The 17456-nt window shown below is 49.9% G+C and overlaps 2 protein-coding genes across 3 annotated transcripts; both read right to left on the bottom strand.

The window, feature by feature from the left end:
- Positions 1-15: 15 nt before the first annotated feature.
- On the bottom strand, positions 16-653 carry LOC120678287 (CASP-like protein UU-1). Its single transcript, XM_039959419.1, has 2 exons — positions 454-653; positions 16-355 (listed from the first exon to the last, which is right to left on the bottom strand). Exons 1-2 carry the CDS (start codon positions 651-653, stop codon positions 16-18), a joined length of 540 nt encoding a protein of 179 aa, XP_039815353.1.
- Positions 654-1346: 693 nt separating this feature from the next.
- On the bottom strand, positions 1347-6490 carry LOC120678423. Of its 2 annotated transcripts, XM_039959609.1 has the most exons (8): positions 6055-6478; positions 4118-5562; positions 3781-4032; positions 2997-3077; positions 2853-2924; positions 2356-2515; positions 1864-2261; positions 1347-1569 (listed from the first exon to the last, which is right to left on the bottom strand). In XM_039959609.1, the coding sequence occupies exons 2-8, from the start codon at positions 5270-5272 to the stop codon at positions 1513-1515; spliced, it is 2175 nt and encodes a 724-aa protein (XP_039815543.1). In that variant the 5' UTR covers positions 5273-5562; positions 6055-6478; the 3' UTR covers positions 1347-1512. The 2 variants fall into 2 exon arrangements, with proteins under 2 accessions (XP_039815543.1, XP_039815544.1); XM_039959610.1 differs by lacking the exon at positions 2853-2924 and having other exon boundaries at positions 6055-6490.
- Positions 6491-17456: the final 10966 nt, after the last annotated feature.

The following is a 17456-nucleotide window of genomic DNA, read 5'->3' as shown; positions in this document are numbered from 1 at the left end:
AAGTATGTAAATTCTCTATCTGGAGGCCGGTGGTGGAGGTGGTGGCCTCGCCGGGAAGCGGGAGAGCGTGGCGGCGGCGCCGATGGCGACGAAGGAGACGAACGCCAGCGCGAGGGAGACGGCGCCCTTGTCGCAGTAGAGCCGGTAGAGGCGGCACACGGCGAACCACCCGCTGGGCTGGTTTCCCCACATGGCCACCGACCCTATCGCCCCGGCGCCGGCGGTCGACGCTGCCTGCAGGTTTACCGCGAGCTGGTCGGCGTGGTGCAGCCAGTGCTTGCTGACGAGCCGCTTCACGAAGATCGCCGTGAGCGCCGAGTAGGCGGCGAAGGCGAAGTTGACGGACACGAACGCCCTGCAAGTTTAATTTTCACGTTGCAGATCGCCGGTCAGTCGGCGGCCGAGACCATAAAGCCATCATCGCCGGCAAGCTAGCTAGATAGATATACGTACTCCCAGACGGCGAACATCCTGAAGGTGACGGTGATGCCCCAGCGGTCCTGCCGGTTGGTGGCCACGACCACCGCGGCGGCGAGCGACGCCGCAAAGGCCGCCAGCCGGAGCGCCGCGCTGGTCCTCAACTCCGCGGCGGAGGCGGCCCTCATCGTCGTCGGCTCCGCCACCGCCTGCGACTCCAGCTGCTCGATCGTCATCGTCGATCGCGGCCGGCTGCCCTCCTCTCTCCTCTGTCTGCCTGACACGTTCGCGTGCGGCGATCGCGAACAGCGGCAGCTATTGTCGGAGCCTTGGGCACTTTTATTACACGATAAGTAGACGTGCTCTATTTGTAATAAGGTGAAAGGGTTTATTGTCTGAAGAAGGGAATGACCTTGAGGGACTCTCCCTGTCTTACACCCGGCCATCTTAGACTCCTCCATGTACACGGATGACTATTAAGCAGGTCATGTCTGATAACGTTTGGACTCTCTTCGAAAGTGTTTGCCTTTTTCCCGGGAATTCTCGACGAGTCCTCTCAAAAAGATGTCTCATCTGCTAGGGGCATGTTGCATGTATGGGAGATATTTCAGAAAAAAAAAGACACGCAGCACGAACGGAAGTAGTATGTCATGGCGCAGCCCAATTTTCGGCCCGATCCACTAAAACTCGCAAAACCGTCATTACATGGGCTTCCGGAGACGGCCCACCCCCACACAACGCTTGGCCCAATGTAACTTCACCAGAGCGGAATCGGCCCACGCACCTGAAACAAGCATGGGTGGGGCCACCAGCAGCAGCACCAGCGCCGTGCTGCCTCCAGCGGATCTCAGCATACAAACATTCATGTTAATTTCTTAACACTAAGCATTTCAGTTGCCAAGTTTCAAAATCAGGAGGCAAAGCGCATATAGATAGAACATTTGAGAACATGCATTTTATTGGAAGATTAAACCTGTACAGTTTGCTGGCGAAAGATGAAACGGCTGGTGACCGAGTTAGTCATGGTAAAATATCTACAGATTCTTTTTATGCGCAGGAGCGCAAGCTATACAAGAGATCAGGGCACAGTAAACATCAGTTGCTTATGTCGAAGTACTTGGGATCAGCGGGGAAGTCATGCTCCACTCGCAGCTGCAGCAAAGATGAAACCTGTCATGTTTTAAATCTATGGATTTAACAGAACAAGAAACAAGGAACGGCACGACTGTTGGGGATAGATAGGCTGTTTGGACAAACTTAAATAAGTGTTTTGAAATTATTCTAAGATAAGACTACAAGATGGTTTACCATCATCTATAGGGAATAACAGAATCTCATCTTTTTTAAGTATGTGCATTTCATGCAACCAACTATACTGTAAATCAACCTGGTTTCAGACTGGTGATGGAAAGAAGAAATGGAAAATGCCAAGATCGGTTTGCATACCTCGCCTTCATCTGAATCTGAGTGCCTTTGAGGAAATACAACTCTAAGATCGTTGTAGATATAGAATCTACGCTCTTCCTCGGCCACCGTATTACTGTTGTATGGCGCTGATGATGGATCAGATTTGCACCGTAGCATTGATTTCGAGGATTTCTTGGAGGAGGGGCACAGAAAACGTAGGTGCAGAGCATAACGAAGCACACCTCCGCCTGAACTATCATTGATCTTAGAAGATGAGCAGCATGGTTTCTTTCCACCTAAGCCAACCTTATCCACTTGACAGCAGCAATCATCAGAATCAGAATTGTCTTTCTTATTCCCAGGAGAGCGACATCTTGCATTCAGATCTCCTTTTTCTGATTCGTCATTTGACTTGCAGTTCTGTCCACAGCTGCAGCCTGCAAAGACAAACAGAAAAATTAGCATTGCCCCAAAACCTACCAGTTTGGATTCAACCATTATTTGGTATCATCAGGCTATCAGCTCCATTACATTCACAATATAGAGTTCCCCGTTCTCTAGGTTCACTTCCACATGAGACTGACTCAGAAGATTTGGGCCCAATATTAACATCACAGGCCCTGTTTCCTTCTTCCGCAGGATTAGAGGGTAAGACAGAGGGGGACAATGTGACCTTTTGCCGCATGAAAGTCTGTCTCGTTACACAACAAGAGAAACATGATGAGAAAGACAGATAGAAAAAAAAAAACAGGCCACTACTATTGATAAAGCATCCCTCAGAAAAAATGTAGCATTCAGTCCCTCTGAGAAAAGGTAAAGCATTTTCGTTGCAGGTCTCCATACTTTTAGGCATGCACTAAACAATAAATTACCTGCACTAAACATTTTCATTTCCACTTAGCAGATCTAATATAGAGGAGCAATGCATTGTAATATATGTGATCTCTTATGAACATGATTAATATCAAACTATGCCTACACAAAAGGTATCAGGCTAGCAAGCAACCTGAGAGATGAAATTTGCTCACCCAAAAAGGAAAACAATGTCTGAACATATTCAGACAGGTAAACATATAACCATACGATGAACATTCAGTTCTCTTCAGTATGCAACAAAAAATATTAGTCCAAGGTCGTAGATATAATAAATTGTCCATTAGTCATTCTTGTACCTTGGTTCCAGAAGGCATGTCACTCAAATCATAGTTGCAGAAGAAAGTATGAAGTGGAGTCTTCTCCGGGTTGCTCACGACCTGTCAAATTTATACTTTTTATTATTTCAATAGTTTGGAGACACAGTATACAACTTCCAAATCCATCTATTCCTGTACACTTTTGCCTTTATTGACTGCTGTGGGGGGAAACTAACCAACGACAAACAACAAAGAATTTTTCAGCCGACTTGGCTAGAGATCCCAGCATTAAGTAAATATATTCAAAAGATAATAAGTCCAAACATTTGGAACAATTTAAAACATAAAATGAATAGTCCAAGGTAAGGTGCAAACAACAGAAGGATTGAAAATAAAATGCCAGTCAGAGAAATATCAACCCCGTGTAATGCAGTTAAGTATAAAAATCTTTTAAAAAATATATACGCAAACCTCGGTGATGCCTATGAGAACCTATAGACTTAGTAACAAATACAGGATATTTATTAAAAAATGCTCAATATTATGCATGAACTCAGCAGCATTGATGATATTAATTTCATGCAGCATGGAAAATGGAAGTTAATATGTTTTATACCAGCCGTAACCAATTCTATCAAAGTAGAATGCAGACAGCTCCATCCCCAAGAAAGTTTCTAATCATAAAAATATCTGATTATGAACGAGTTCAAATAGAGAAAAACAACATAGACCAGTGTACGATGTAGAACGACAATTTCACCAAGAATAAACTGGGAAAAGGCTGGAATGATATTAATCTCAAGGATACAAAGCAATTCAGTACCAGTTGTATGCGACCCTTAACAGGGATGCGTAGATGACTCTTTGCTGATCGTGAATCATTATTGCTATAGCTTCTTTGGAGCTTTGGACTTTTGCTGTTATTAGCAGGCAGTCTCCCCGCAAGATCAATAGAAGAATAGTACAATAAGGAGCTATCCTCATCGATGCTTGTTACTGAAAACGGAAGTTTCTGAGTTGTGGGGAAGAAACTACCACCAGTGATGTTTAGAACAGCTAAGAAACCATCAATTGTCTGCATTCAGAGAGGAAAAGGGAATCAGGTTCAACAATAAGTAATCCTGTACGATAGTACACGTAAGTAAACAGAAATTAGAGACCTGATTTTCTTTTCCATATGAGTATCGACCAGATAAAAGGGACTCCTCAAAGGAGCCAACTAGTGACCTCCTCACAAGTAAACTCGAACTCCGACCATAACCGATTCGAGGAGATGTAGGGGAAAATTCAGGGCCCCAATTTCGGTATCTTCTCAGTGAACTACATTTAGGTGTCATAACATCAAGTTCATCATGTAAGAAGTTAGTTTCTTCTGATATCTCCTGCATCCTAGTTCCATCAGAACATCCAGTTTCCTTTAAATCAAGGAAGTCATTTTCAAGATCTCTCATATATCTTTGAGATCCTGTAACATTAATTTTGTTCATATATTTAGGGCTAAGAGGAGACAGAGAAAGCGGAGAGTGTGCTAATTTCGCACTAGCTGCTAGATGGTCGTAATAGGATATAGAATCCTTGCTCCCAAGTAAAGGACCATCAGTGAATGAATCAGAAATGCTCCTAGTAACATCCCATTCTGGGCTCCAATTAGAGCACCTAGAGGTTGGAGTGTCCTGTGTTTCAAAAGAATTGAGGCATCTGGTGTTGGCTTTTTTATTATCTTGGAAACCAGAACTGTATAGTTTACCGGCTGAATCAGAATGCCTAAAGCTAGAATCACCAGAAGAAATGTTGAGCGTATCACCATGGAACTGTTTAGGGAGCACATTTTTCAATGGGGATAGAAGTCTCTTCCTTGCCTGAAGCTCATGCTGATCAAATGGCAAATGGCAACTGCTGTCGACCAAAGATGAATTGACTTTATCTGTATCTGTTTCTGTTCCATCAGAAGCCCCAATACAACTAGATTCAAAGCCCACAACCCTCCTTGCTGGCATATGGACAGAAGGCACCAGTTTAGGACAAATCCTATAACGTGCATCTCTTGAGTCGATTTTTGGTCCATGGAGGTCTGCAGATTCGTCAAACACGTACCCATCTTTGGAATACCCATTTGATTCATTCGAAGCATCTAATGCAGTTTTTCTATTGAAATCACCAATCAATGGGTATGAAAACACCCTGCTACTTGAGCTTCCTGCAAGGCCATCCAAATCACAGGCACCAACACCTCCACAATGTGGAGGACACGAAAAGGATGTGTGCGGTGCTGTTGGCGCATCATCCTTGACTGAAGAAAGTTGAGGTAAACCCATCGCAACCAATCTTTCTTATCCTCGCTGAAAGATTTTGTTTCCTAATTTGGATTTGCACCTAATTCAGAATCTGTATTTCAGTCACCAGAACAGCAAACTGATGCTCCAAGAATCATCTACTGAAATCAGTCTCTGGAAGGGTAGAACCACACTCTGATATCCGACTCAAATGCATCTGAAGCAAGGATACCATCATCTTTCCAATGCTACCACAGCAACCAGAGATGAAGCATTACTTTGAGCCTGAACAAGCAACCAGAAACCTGGGACGAGCCATGCCCATCACAATCCTGCAGAAGCAAATCGAAGGGCATTACATACTTCACCATACAGCTGAGCTCAGTAAATGATATGAGCTAGTATACTTTATTCAGTTCATAGAAGGAAAGTATCAGCTTCTAACTTATGCATCAGAAACAGCAAGTGAAAGCCACCTCAATCATTGAATAGCTTGAAATACAGATAATATTATGCCATTCCATTTTCCAGACTATACATAAATTAAAAAAAAGTAGAGGTCCATCACGCATATATATCAGTACTCTGGAACCCCAATCAAAGTTCAGGCTAGGAACCCCAATCTAATTAAAGAAGGGACTTAGAACCAGCTAAGCGTATGAAAGCGAGCAGCACAAATTTGGGGCGACTCTAGAGCATTCGCCATGTCATCGATCGGGACAAGCAAACCAAATTACCAAAAACAACTCAACAGAGCCCAACATGATAGAGAAATTGCGGAAATCCAAAGCAAGAACACTTGATAAATCAAGAAACCAGCCTACCAGACAAACCAAACAGAGAAATCAACCGCATGGCCGACTTCAAAGATTGGACTGCTTCGATCCGATCGCTAGGAATTCGCCCAAGAAGTCGTGTCTATTCCGGCCAATTCCTCCAGGGTTCTACCCTTCCCCTCGATTTATCTCCCTCCCCTTCCTAACCTTCTCCAGTCCTCCCCACCCTTTCTTGTGTCTTGGCTGCTCTCCCCTTCCTACCTTCTCTAATGGTGGCTATATAAATTCAAGTAGCTACGGCCTACGGGTTGTTGATAGAGGCGCTAATCGGATATTTTTAAGGTGGAAAGCGTTGGATTAGCAGCGCCGGTAGCATCCGGTAGTTTCCAATCCGGCGGAAGAGGCAGTTTTGGTTTGGCTTGTGTTCTTGTTGTTCGGCTGTTCAATTCCACGCCCATGGATAAATGTTTCCCATGACTTATCTTCCATTTCGGTCCCTAAGGTTCTTAAATATTTTTAAAGAAAAAACCTAAGGCTCTGTTTAGATGCCGATACTAGAAAGACTGGCGAGTGATTGGTACGAAGGCTGGAAATGTTTTTCGCGAATTTTTAGGCTATGAATTAATTTATAGAAATTTTAGTGTATTATTACTTAGTTAGAATGTAGGGGCCGCGGTTTGATCGTCATGATTTTGGGAGCCTTTTTGCAAAGTTTTGGGTGTGAGTACAATTTTAGGAACTTTAGGGCTTTTTTTTAAAGTCTATGGAGCATGGGTTAATTGCTGTAGAGCTTAGATTTATAAAAAATGCATGGATCGTTGGTTGATTGTCATAAAGTTACTTGAGAGGTAGTTGGATCGAGAGAGTTCTCGTAAAATTGATGAAGAGGTGGCTTGAATAAATGATATTTATGAATTAACTGAGTGTGGGCTGGACTATATATTAATTTTGATAAAGAGTTTTTTATAAAATGAAGTGTAGGCTGAAATTAACTGAGTGTGGGCTGGACTATATAAATGAGTTGAGTATAATTGACAATAAAGTTACTATGTTTTTCTTTCCAAAGGTAGGGATTATCTGGTATATTCTATTATAGGCAGTGTTATAGCCCATTATGCAGTGTGTAAATATGTGAGGCGATTTAACCCGTCAACGATATACATTAAGCGGGTTGGTTCTGTAGAAGTCTTGGTGTGTTTTCTGTGGATTTGTTGTTCGTGGAGTGCAAATTGATTTCACCAAAGCTCATAGGGTTTTATGTGGAGTGACGTAGATAGAGTGCGAGTTGATTTTATTATATTTCAGAGGGTTTTTTTAAAACTGTAGTAGGCCCCACATATAATTGGTTCCGTGGGCCCACATACGGTGGGACCCACTTGTGGGTCCCGTGAGTCCACAGTGGGGCCCACTTGGGTCCTACGGGGCCCACGGTGGGGCTCATATGTGGCACCCATATGTTGGATCAATTTGAGCCATTCACGCGCGATCCGACGCCCGAGATATTTCAGCCTATGTGGCGTAATGTGGGGGCAGAAATCCTCCACCCCCTTAGTATATTCTATTATGGGCAGTGTTATAGCCCATTATGCAGTGTGTAAATGTGTGAGGCGATTTAACCCGTCAATGATATACATTAAGCGGGTTGGTTTTGCAGAAGTCTTGGGGTGTTTTCTGTGGATTTGTTATTCGTGGAGTGTAAATTGATTTCACCAAAGCTCATAGGGTTTTATGTGGAGCGACGTAGATAGAGTGCGAGTTGATTTCATCAGACTTCGGAGGTTTTTTTTTAAAATTGTAGTAGGCCCCACATATAATTAGTTCAGTGGGCCCCACATACGGTGGGACCCACTTGTGGGTCCCATGAGTCCACAGTGGGGCCCACTTGTGGGACCGACATTGTTGGGTCCTAGGGGCCCACGGTGGGGCCCCATAACCCACTTGTGGGTCCCGTGAGTCCACAGTGGGGCCCACTTGTGGGTCACGTGGGTCCACAGTGGGGCCCACTTGTGGGACCCACATTGTTGGGTCCTACGGGGCCCACGGTGGGGCCCATAACCCACTTGTGGGTCACGTGGGTCCACAGTGGGGCCCACTTGTGGGACCCACATTGTTGGGTCCTACGGGGCCCACGGTGGGGCCCATATGTGGGACTCATATGTTGGATCAATTCGAGCCATTCACGCGCGATCCGACGGCCGAGATATTTCAGCCTACGTGGCGCAATGTGGGGGCAGAAATCCCCTTTAGGTCTTTTAAAGATTAGAGAGTTGATATTGAATTTGGTTCAATACCAAATCGTCGGTTATGGTGTTGAAACAGAACAATTCGAATTCTGTTGTTTGGATAACCATGATATTGGAGTTTGGAATCCTAAGTAGTCCAATGCAATTCCTGTTTGGGTTTAAGAGACATGGAATAGAAATATAAGAAGGCAAGAACAAAATCGTCCGAGGAGAAAAGGAGAGGGCGCCGCTCCCAACCTTCTGGTCCTTGTCGAGGTTCCATCGGTGGAGAGATAGAAGGGTATAAGGGTGGGCAGGGACCCCTCAAAACACATCAACACCTAAGGCAATACAAGCAACCACACAGGACGTAGGGTATTACGCACTTCGCGGCCCGGACTTGTCTAAATTCTTGTATTCCTTGCACCATCGAGTTCTAGAGCTAGTCGATTCCTTGTCTACAATCATACTACTAAGGGTATCCCTGAGCAGGCTTGGCGGTTAAACACCGAAGCTGGCACGCCAGGTAGGGGATTCGGCGAGTTCATTGGCAAATTCGATGGCTGGATCAAGCGATGCCAACACCGTGCCTGAGGGCACGACGCTCGTTTCCGGTTCTTGGGCCTATATGGCTGATGGATCGGGAGGCTTCTCTAGCCACCTCATCACGCCCAAAGCACCATAAGCGAAACTTGACAACCAACCCACCGTGACAGACAACGCTGCAAACTCGGCAAAAACCAAGCTCCACCAGAGCTCGATTTGGAAACCATGGAGAACGTGTCAACTCCAACTCATCCTCACGAGTCAGCTGAGTTCGACGCAAACTCCAATTCCAAAAAAATTCAATTTTCCAAAACTCTTGGAAAATACGTGGCTTATCTAAAGTCAATCAAACGCCCTAAGATCATCAACTTAGAACTACTCGACGGAGTAGACAGAGTTTCACAATCAATTGAATGATGCATCAAGCTCGTAGAATCCGCTCTTGGCTCATCCAAGTCTCAGCAGAACCCAGAAACATCGACCTACGGTGCCCCCGGTCAGGTGACAAATTCTCAGGGATCGATCGAGTTGATTCTACACTCATCGATTGCATTAACATGACCGAAAGTACTCTGCAACATAAGAAACAAATTTGGTGGGAAATTTCTGTGGGATACCCGAGAAGGCAAACCCCCGGCTTGAGCGGATGTGACCGCCTCTCTTAGGGAAACCCAGAATACCTCACTGAAACCTGCTCACAAATGGACTCCTTAACCAACTGACATCTCTGTTCCTCTATCCGATCATGAAAAGTCTTGATAATCTTGAACTATATGATGATTTAGAGGATTGGTCAGACAACATCGACTTGTTTATGGATGCCATGTCTCACTCGCCACATATGGCAGACATCCTCTGGGAAGACGTCAAGCTTAAGAAGCAAAAGGGAACTTCCAAAACCCCAGAAAAATCCAGCGAGTCGATTTTCGACAAGCCATGGACTAAAGAGCCAAAAGGATTAACTCCTACACAATCCTGGCTACATTGGATGAACGAGGACGTCCTTTGAATAAAGATGGGCATCCCGCTTCTCGCTCACCCAAAACACACATACTCCAAAATCGGTGGTCTAACCGATTCCAACTCCGAGTACTCCTACGATTCGGAAGACGAGCTGGACAACTTGATCCAGTATAGCAAAGAAGTCGAATCCAACTCGACTAAAAACTCCAAATCCGATCAGGACTCCTTACCCAATTTGGTCATATATGCGACACCGGTAGGGCAGACGGTACGCCTGGAAAAGCCGGGGCTCAAGAATTGATGGCCTTCAGCCTCGGGTCGACGAGCTCCCATTCCAGGAAGGTGCCCCGTTAGACCTGCCGGGAAGCAAACAAGACCAAGAGGTCGAGAACCTCTGCCGCGAAATCCTTATGGTTCGCATCTCCGAGCTCCACGAATCAGATGATGACTCGATGGAGCGTCTCAACCTCGACGACTATAACTCTGATGACTACGACGAGTACCTCTCCGACAACATGGAAGCTACTCCCACAGCAATCACAGAAGTCAAGACTACTATTAAGCAAGACCCGCCCTTAGTCCACCAGCTGCGACGGTGACCGTCCAGTTGGAAGACGAGCCTGTGGCGGAGGATCTCTACGAGCGCCGCCGCGTGCTCAATCAAAAAAGTGTGTTCAGGCGCTAGTGTGTCGCCAACTATCGACAAGAACATCAGGGCGACAACTACGACTATTCCAATAACGATCTCCGCAACGTGATCAACATTGGGCGTGACGCACGCAATGTGATCATCTCAAGAAAAAAGGAGCGTGAGGAAATTGAGGCTTACAACCCTTCTTCCAATTACCGGATCCCAGCACATGTCTCAGGATCCTTCAAGAAGCGCAAACAAGCGAATGCTGGTTTTTAGGGCAAGTCCCGTAATCAACATCATGCTGATCCTCAGGGCAAGTCCCGTGATCAGCATCATGTTGGTTTTCAGGGCAAGACCTGTAACTAGGATTCTATTGATTTTCAGGGCAAGTCCTGTGATCAACATCACACTGATACTCCCATTGGAGGAGACAAGATCAACAAGACGCTCCAACACAAGTGCTTTATGCACCCAAAAAGCTCCCACATAGTCTTCGAGTGCAACTCACTCCGCAAAGCTCTCGGAGCACCTCTGCTGAGCGAAACTTTGCCAAAAATCTAGTCGACTACCTCGTTGATTAGAGTTACCTTTAAATATTACATATTTAGTCATGTAAACCATTGCTCAAGTATTTGTTACTATGGGCAAGGGGTAGGTCTTAAGAGTCAGAGTCTGTCATTTTACAATTCCAGTAATCGCAACAGTTATAAATAAAGTTGATTTTCGTATAAATCAACTACTTGGCTCTCTCTCTCAATCACAACCTACACCCTCCTCTGGAATTACTTCAAGCCCCCTGTCATCCCTTAGGACATGGGATAACTATCGAGTAGTTCTTAGGCTACGGCCTAGTTGAGGAGTGCCACCAAAGTGAGTCCCACTTGGGTAACCTGATGAGGTTAATCCTAAACGGTCGACTTTAGAGGTTACTCCAGTCCTCAAGTAGGACACCCTACTCGTTAGCTCGAGTAGGTTATGGATATCTCCAAACTGAGTCCCACTTGAGTAACTCGACGGGGTTAATCCTAATCGGTCGACTTTTGAGGTTACTCCAGTCCTCAAGTAGGACACGCTACTCGCTGGCTCAAGTAGATTATGGATATCTCTAAAGTGAGTCCCACTTGGGTAACCTGACGGGGTTAATCTTGAATGGCCGACTTTAGAGGTTACTCCAGTCCTCAAGTAGGACACTGTCGGATTGCTATTCGGCCAGTTTACCAAGGGTGTACCCGGCGGTACAGTTTCAGGATGGGGATCTCATGACCAAGAGCTCGATGGTAACACGAAGACGCAGGGACTTAGACAGGTTCGGGCCGTGATGAGCGTAATACCCTACGTCCTGTGTTCGGGGGTTGTATTAGAGTTTGTGGAATGCTACGAAAAGAAGAAGTCTCTATGGGTCTTCCCACGTCTCTTTTATATAGACCAGGAGCCGTAGGGGTACAAGGAAGGTATGCTCGGGTTGTTTTACAAGGAAGGAGGTTGGTTAAGATCCCTAGATATCCGGGCCTCTAGTTGGAGCCACTCATCCTGATCTACTGGAGATCCTTTCTGCGCACAGCCGAGTCCTGCACGCCGAGTAGTCATAGCCGAGTCACCGAGCAGGGTGGTCTCCCGGGTTCGGGGACCCCACTCGGCAGGGAGGTACATAGATCTACCTCCGTGAAGCCCCCGAGTGCTGGAGGGCCGAGTTGAACTTGTCGTACTGAACGAAGTCCTTCGGTGCTCATTATAAATATCCGTCGTTGTCGATCCAGAATGGGATGCGCCCCTGGGCACACCCGTTGGGTGTAGCCCCCGAGCCTTGGAAGGTTTCGGAGAACTATTTCGAGGGTCAAAGAACTGATCTTTAACTCTTATCGGTCCGAATGCCTGAGCACTCAGCAAATATTTTTGTTACTCTTATCCCTTGAGGGTACTAGTACTTAGCTACCTCGAGATAGCCGTAACATGTGAAGCCAACTCGGTTCCCTGACCCTGAAGCCCTGGTTTGAGTCACTGAGACTTTTCGAGTGGTTCCAGCGTCCGGGCCCTGAAACCCTGGCTGGGTCACGGAGACACGCCGGGTAATCACGACGTCTGGGTCCTGAGGCTCTGGCCGAGTCATGGAGACTCGCCGGATCGTATATGGTGCCCAGGCCCCGAGCCGGGTCACCGGCAAAGAGTCACGGAGATGCGCCGAGTAGTTGCGGCGTCCGAGCCCTGAGGCCCTGGCTGGGTCACGGAGACACGCCGGGTTATAAGTGGCGCCCAGCCCCCGAGCAGGGTCACTGGCGGAGTCACGAAGACACGCCGGGTAATCACGGCGTCTGGACCCTGAGGCCCTGGCTGGGTCATGGAGACACGCCGGGTCGTACATGGCGCCCAGCCCCCGAGCAGGGTCGCTGTCGGAGTCACGGAGATGCGCCGAGTAGTCACGGCGTCCGGGCCCTGAGGCACTGGCTGGATCATGGAGAAACACGCGGGTCGTAGATGGCACCCAGCCCCCGAGCAAGGTCGCTGGCAGAGTCACGGAGACGCGCCGAGCAGTCACGGCGTCCGGGCCCTGAGGCCCCGGCTGGGTCACGAAGACACGCCGGGTTATTTCAGGAATATTCAAAGCATATTCGCATCACGATAAAAATCCAACCGTTATCTCCCTGCGCGGATCTGACGCGCCTGACAGAGGAGCGGGGCTGTCAGGGGCAATGGTAAAAGGAAAGTTACCATTTATCCTGCTCCGTTCGCCATAAGATTCCCGGCCCGATCCAATCCGGCCGTTGATTTTGGATCTGCCCGTTGTGCAGCCTCCGATATTTAAACAGGGGAGGCGGCACGGGGCGGCCACCCTGTTCCCGAGCGCTCCAGAATTTTCCGCCGCCTTGCCGACTCGGCGAGTTTCCAGAGCTCTCGGCTTCCTCGTTCCTTGCAATTTCCACCCCTCACCTGAGCCTCTCCACCATCGCCATGGCTGCCACACCTGCTGCATCATCATCTTCGACCTCGGGGAGCTCCAGAGAGGCCCCGCCGCCGTCATCGTCCTGGCACAGGTGCTCTCTCCAAGAGAGCGACATCCAGGACATGGTGGAGCGCGGCATCCTCCCGGAGAAGCAGATCTCCGGGTGGCGGTGCTGCTACGGGGAGGAATTCCCATCGGAGGACACGAACCAGGCGGTCGTGTTCAATTCCTTCTACGAGAAGGATTTGTGCTGCCCACGGGGGCCTTTTTCCGCGGGCTTCTTCATTTCTACGAGCTCGAGGTAACTCATCTCAAGCCCAACTCCATAGCTCATATCGCCATCTTCATAGACCTCTGCGAGGGGTACCTGGGGATTGCTCCCCATTTCAATCTGTGGCGGGCTTGTACCGCCTCAAGGGGCACCCGTCCAACGTTCGCCGGAACGTTGTGGGTGGGGCCGCCTTCTCGCTGCGCCAGGGGAGCATCTACCCCGACTTCGAGCTCAGTGACACCAACAAGGGGTGGGCGCGGGAATGATTCGTGGTGTCGAACCCGGCGCCCTGCCTCCCGGCACGCACCGGCCGCGTGCCGGAGTACAAGCTGTGCTGGGAAGAACCACCGACCACTGAGGAGATGGCACAGGTGGAGCGCCTCCTCAAGGAGATCGCCGACTTATCGGTGCAAGGTCTGACGGGGGCAACGGTGGCCCTCTCCTTTTGCAAGCGGCTCACACAGCCGATCCAAGAGAGGATCCACCCAGCCTTTGAGTACTGGGGTAGTCGAGACCCAACTCGGGGGCAGGATCACAAGGTCCAACAGGAAGAGATCGTGAACCGGGTCGCCCGCACCATGGCGATCCGTGCCGTCAAGAAGATCCATCTGTCACAGGTTGGGTTGGCAGCGGCGCAGCAGACGCTGAGGAGCTCGACCCGGAAGGGGACGAGCAAGGTCTGGGGAGCGTCAGCGACCCCGGGCACTATTGAAGTGGGGTCGGCATCGACCGACCCCCAAGTCGAGAAGGAGGCGGCCCAGGTGCTGGGCCAACTGTGCGGGGAGGTAACGCCCCCTCACACCGGCTCTGGGACTACGCCGGCCGCGCCGCTGAAGCTGAAGTTCCCGCTGCGTCGCAGCGGCGGGTAAGTTTCTCAACCTTGATCTTGTTCTTTCTTGATTTTTGTTCCCTGGAGTTGTTCTTATCGCCCTTGTCATTGGTGTAGGAGGGCATCGCTCAGTGGCGCCAAGTGGAAGGCGGAGGAGTTGTCCAATGAGGGCAGCTCCAGTGATACCGCGAAGCTGGCATCGCCGTGGGCGAGTCCGGCGAAGAGCCGCGCCCGCCGCGAGGAGGAGGACAAGAAGGAGGAGGAGGAGGCCAGCAATAGGGTCTCCCCCTCCCCATGATGTGGAGATGCAGGATCCACCTTGCGACGAAGGGGCGGCGGAAGTTGAGGTCAGGGCCCTCGAGGTCCCGGCCATCGAGGTGCTCAGGACCACAGAGGTCCCGGCCATCGGGGCAGAGAGGACCCGGGCCGAGCCCACCGAGGGGGCCAGGCCCCCGCCGGCGAAGGAGGAGGCCGAGGAGGGTGAGGACGAGGAGGGGGATGGCACAGTCTCCGGCAAACTCGTGGCGTCCGCCAAGCTCGTCCATGGACTGGTTGAGGTAAGTTTCCTACCTCCCTCCGTTTATGAAGGCGACTTCTTCTTGCAGGCGTTGTCTTGTAACGCGTAGTTGTTCTTCAGGCTCTGGTGGAGTTATCAGAGCAGGCCGCCCAGGAGCTGGCCGAAGGGAGCACCGCCATTAGTCGGGTGGCGGGGCTCGAGGCCAGGGTGGCCGAGCTGGAGGCGCGGAACCACCAGTTGGAGGCCGACAAGGTGAAGGCCGAGGATGCTCTGCGCAAGGAGAAGCGCGGTAAGGAGCCGGATCGATGTCTGCCGAGTCCTAGTCGCACTTGACTTGTCTCTAACTTGCTGTTGTTTAGAGCTGGAGGCCTGCAACAAGGCCAATGAGGAGCTGCAAAAGATCCGGGAGGTGGCTGAGGCGCGGGAGGCCGCCATCGAGGAGAAGCTTCGCCTAGAGCAGCAGGCTCGGCGAGGTACGATCTGGAGATCATACTGCTATGTGTTTCCTGTCATTTTCTTTGGCTTGGGCTGACCCAGCCGGGTGCTTTTTGCAGAAGCGGAGGAACAGGAGGCACAGGGCTGGGCGACGCTGGATCGCCCGAGCAGGCCGCTGGAGGCGTTGCTTGGAGCGTTCGAGCCCGAGGGCATGGCGGCTGCCGAGAGCCTGTCTGAAAGGCTGGAGGCTTCCCGCGGCCGACTGGAGGCCTTCATCCGGGGAGCTGCCAAGGATGCCATGCAGCATACCCTGGGTCTGGTGACGACCCACCTCCCGGAAGCGTCCCCGATGACTGCTCTGACACAGAGTGGGAGGCCAAGAAAGCCGCCGTCCTGGAGATCGCCGAGCGCATCGTGGCCGAGCTGTAGGCTGCCAGTCTCCAGGAATTTCTTTTGTTTATTTTGCTGCAAGGAAAGTTGGTCAGAGTGGACCAGCAACAAACAATATTTACGTAAATAATGTTTTAATTTTATTTGATGTTAATGTTATGCCCGCAGTCCGAGTTCTTTTCTGAATTTGCTGAGTAGGTGGAAAGCTATCTCTGAGCCCTTTTGATAGCACTTGAGAGCGGATCATCAATGTGTGCGGTTAGTTAGGGTGACACAGAGTGGTTCTGGACATACTCGGCTGTGTTCAGTAAAGGCGAACCGGGTTGTTCTTGTCCGACTGGTCGGACTCCGAGGGGGGCCCGGCTGGGTGGCCGAGACGCAGCCCCCGAGCGTGTTGAAAACGACTCGGTAAAGAACGAAATAAGTGGTATTCAATATGTAAAATGCAACAAACTTTATTGAATGAGTGGATGGGTACATAGCTTTGCATTTTCTACGCTTCCACGGATAGAAGCGGCGTAGGTGCTCGATATTCCATGGGTTGCCCACGTTTGTACCATCTGGCCTCAGTAGGTGGTAGGTTCTGTGAACCACTATGCCACTGACTACAAAGGGGCCTTCCCATGGGGAAGACAACTTGTGAGCACCGGTGGTCGACTGGATTCGTTGCAGAACTAGGTCTCCGACGTTGAAGTCATGCTCGTGGACGTTGCGATCAGGATAGCGCCGGAGCTGCTGCTCATATCTCGCATGTTGTATGGAGGCCGTCAGGCGGTGCTCCTCTGCCGAGTCGATGTCAGTGCATCGAGTCAGTTCGGCTTCGTTCTCGTCGTAGTTCTGGATGCGCGGAGCACCAAAAGCTATGTCCGATGGCAAGACTGCTTCCCTGAATCTCTACCGTCGGTTACACCCCTGGTGGACTGGCCGGAATAACAATCCGACAGTTGGCGCGCCAGGTCGGGGAGTCAGGGCTCATACGTCGAGTTCAATGGCAGCCAACACTGGCATCGTCTTCTCCGCCAGTGTCACCACCCAGATGGAGGTGACAATCGGCTTCTCCTTTGCCTTCGGAAGCTTCCCGGAGGTTAAGGTTCCCAGGAACCCCGCTTCCGGCTTTCCCACCGCCGGAGGCAGCGTCTTCGTTGGGGTTAGATCCGATCTAACTCCCCAAGCATCTGCCATTTCTTGGATTCCCGAATCTGAGAACTTCGACACGACGACCACGCCAACCAGGGTGACCCGTCGCCCTGCTGAATCTGCTGACGACCTGATCTTCCAGATAGATCACGTCGGCAGATCCATCGCTGAGTGCATCTGACTCGGCGAACTCGCGCTTCACCACCGAGACGACCCTGACCGTGTTCTCCGTGAACTCGGCAGCACTTCTACCAGAACCAGATCCGATTTGGTCACTCCGAGATCTGTCACACCTCGGGTTCCAAAACCCAAGACGGACTACGTGACGGTTACTCCATCAAGGACGACCCGTCGTCCCGCCGCACCCACTGGCGATCTTATCTCACAGATAGATCGAGTCAGCAGATCCATCGCCGAGTGCATCAGGCTCGGCGAGGACACGCTCCAACACCACAACGACCCAAATCGGGTCCCCTTCGGACTCCGCAACACCGCTACAACGTACTCGGATCAGATCCGAGTGTGACTACCCGACCCGGCTACCTTCGGTGAGATCCGATCTGACCCG

Source organism: Panicum virgatum, chromosome 6N (assembly GCF_016808335.1).
Source record: "Panicum virgatum strain AP13 chromosome 6N, P.virgatum_v5, whole genome shotgun sequence".
NCBI lineage: Eukaryota > Viridiplantae > Streptophyta > Magnoliopsida > Poales > Poaceae > Panicum > Panicum virgatum.
The sequence above is the reverse complement of the archived record's forward strand: the minus strand, read 5'-3'. Positions and strand labels throughout refer to the sequence as shown.

Coding starts and splice junctions, on each gene's coding strand:
- LOC120678287 (XM_039959419.1), bottom strand. CDS start 653: ATGACGATCGAGCAGCTGGAGTCGCAGGCGGTGGCGGAGCCGACGACG. Junction 356..453: donor AGGATGTTCGCCGTCTGGGA/GTACGTATATCT, acceptor TTAAACTTGCAG/GGCGTTCGTGTCCGTCAACT.
- LOC120678423 (XM_039959609.1), bottom strand. CDS start 5,272: ATGGGTTTACCTCAACTTTCTTCAGTCAAGGATGATGCGCCAACAGCA. Junction 4,033..4,117: donor CATATGGAAAAGAAAATCAG/GTCTCTAATTTC, acceptor CTCTGAATGCAG/ACAATTGATGGTTTCTTAGC. Junction 2,262..2,355: donor GGGAACTCTATATTGTGAAT/GTAATGGAGCTG, acceptor TTGTCTTTGCAG/GCTGCAGCTGTGGACAGAAC.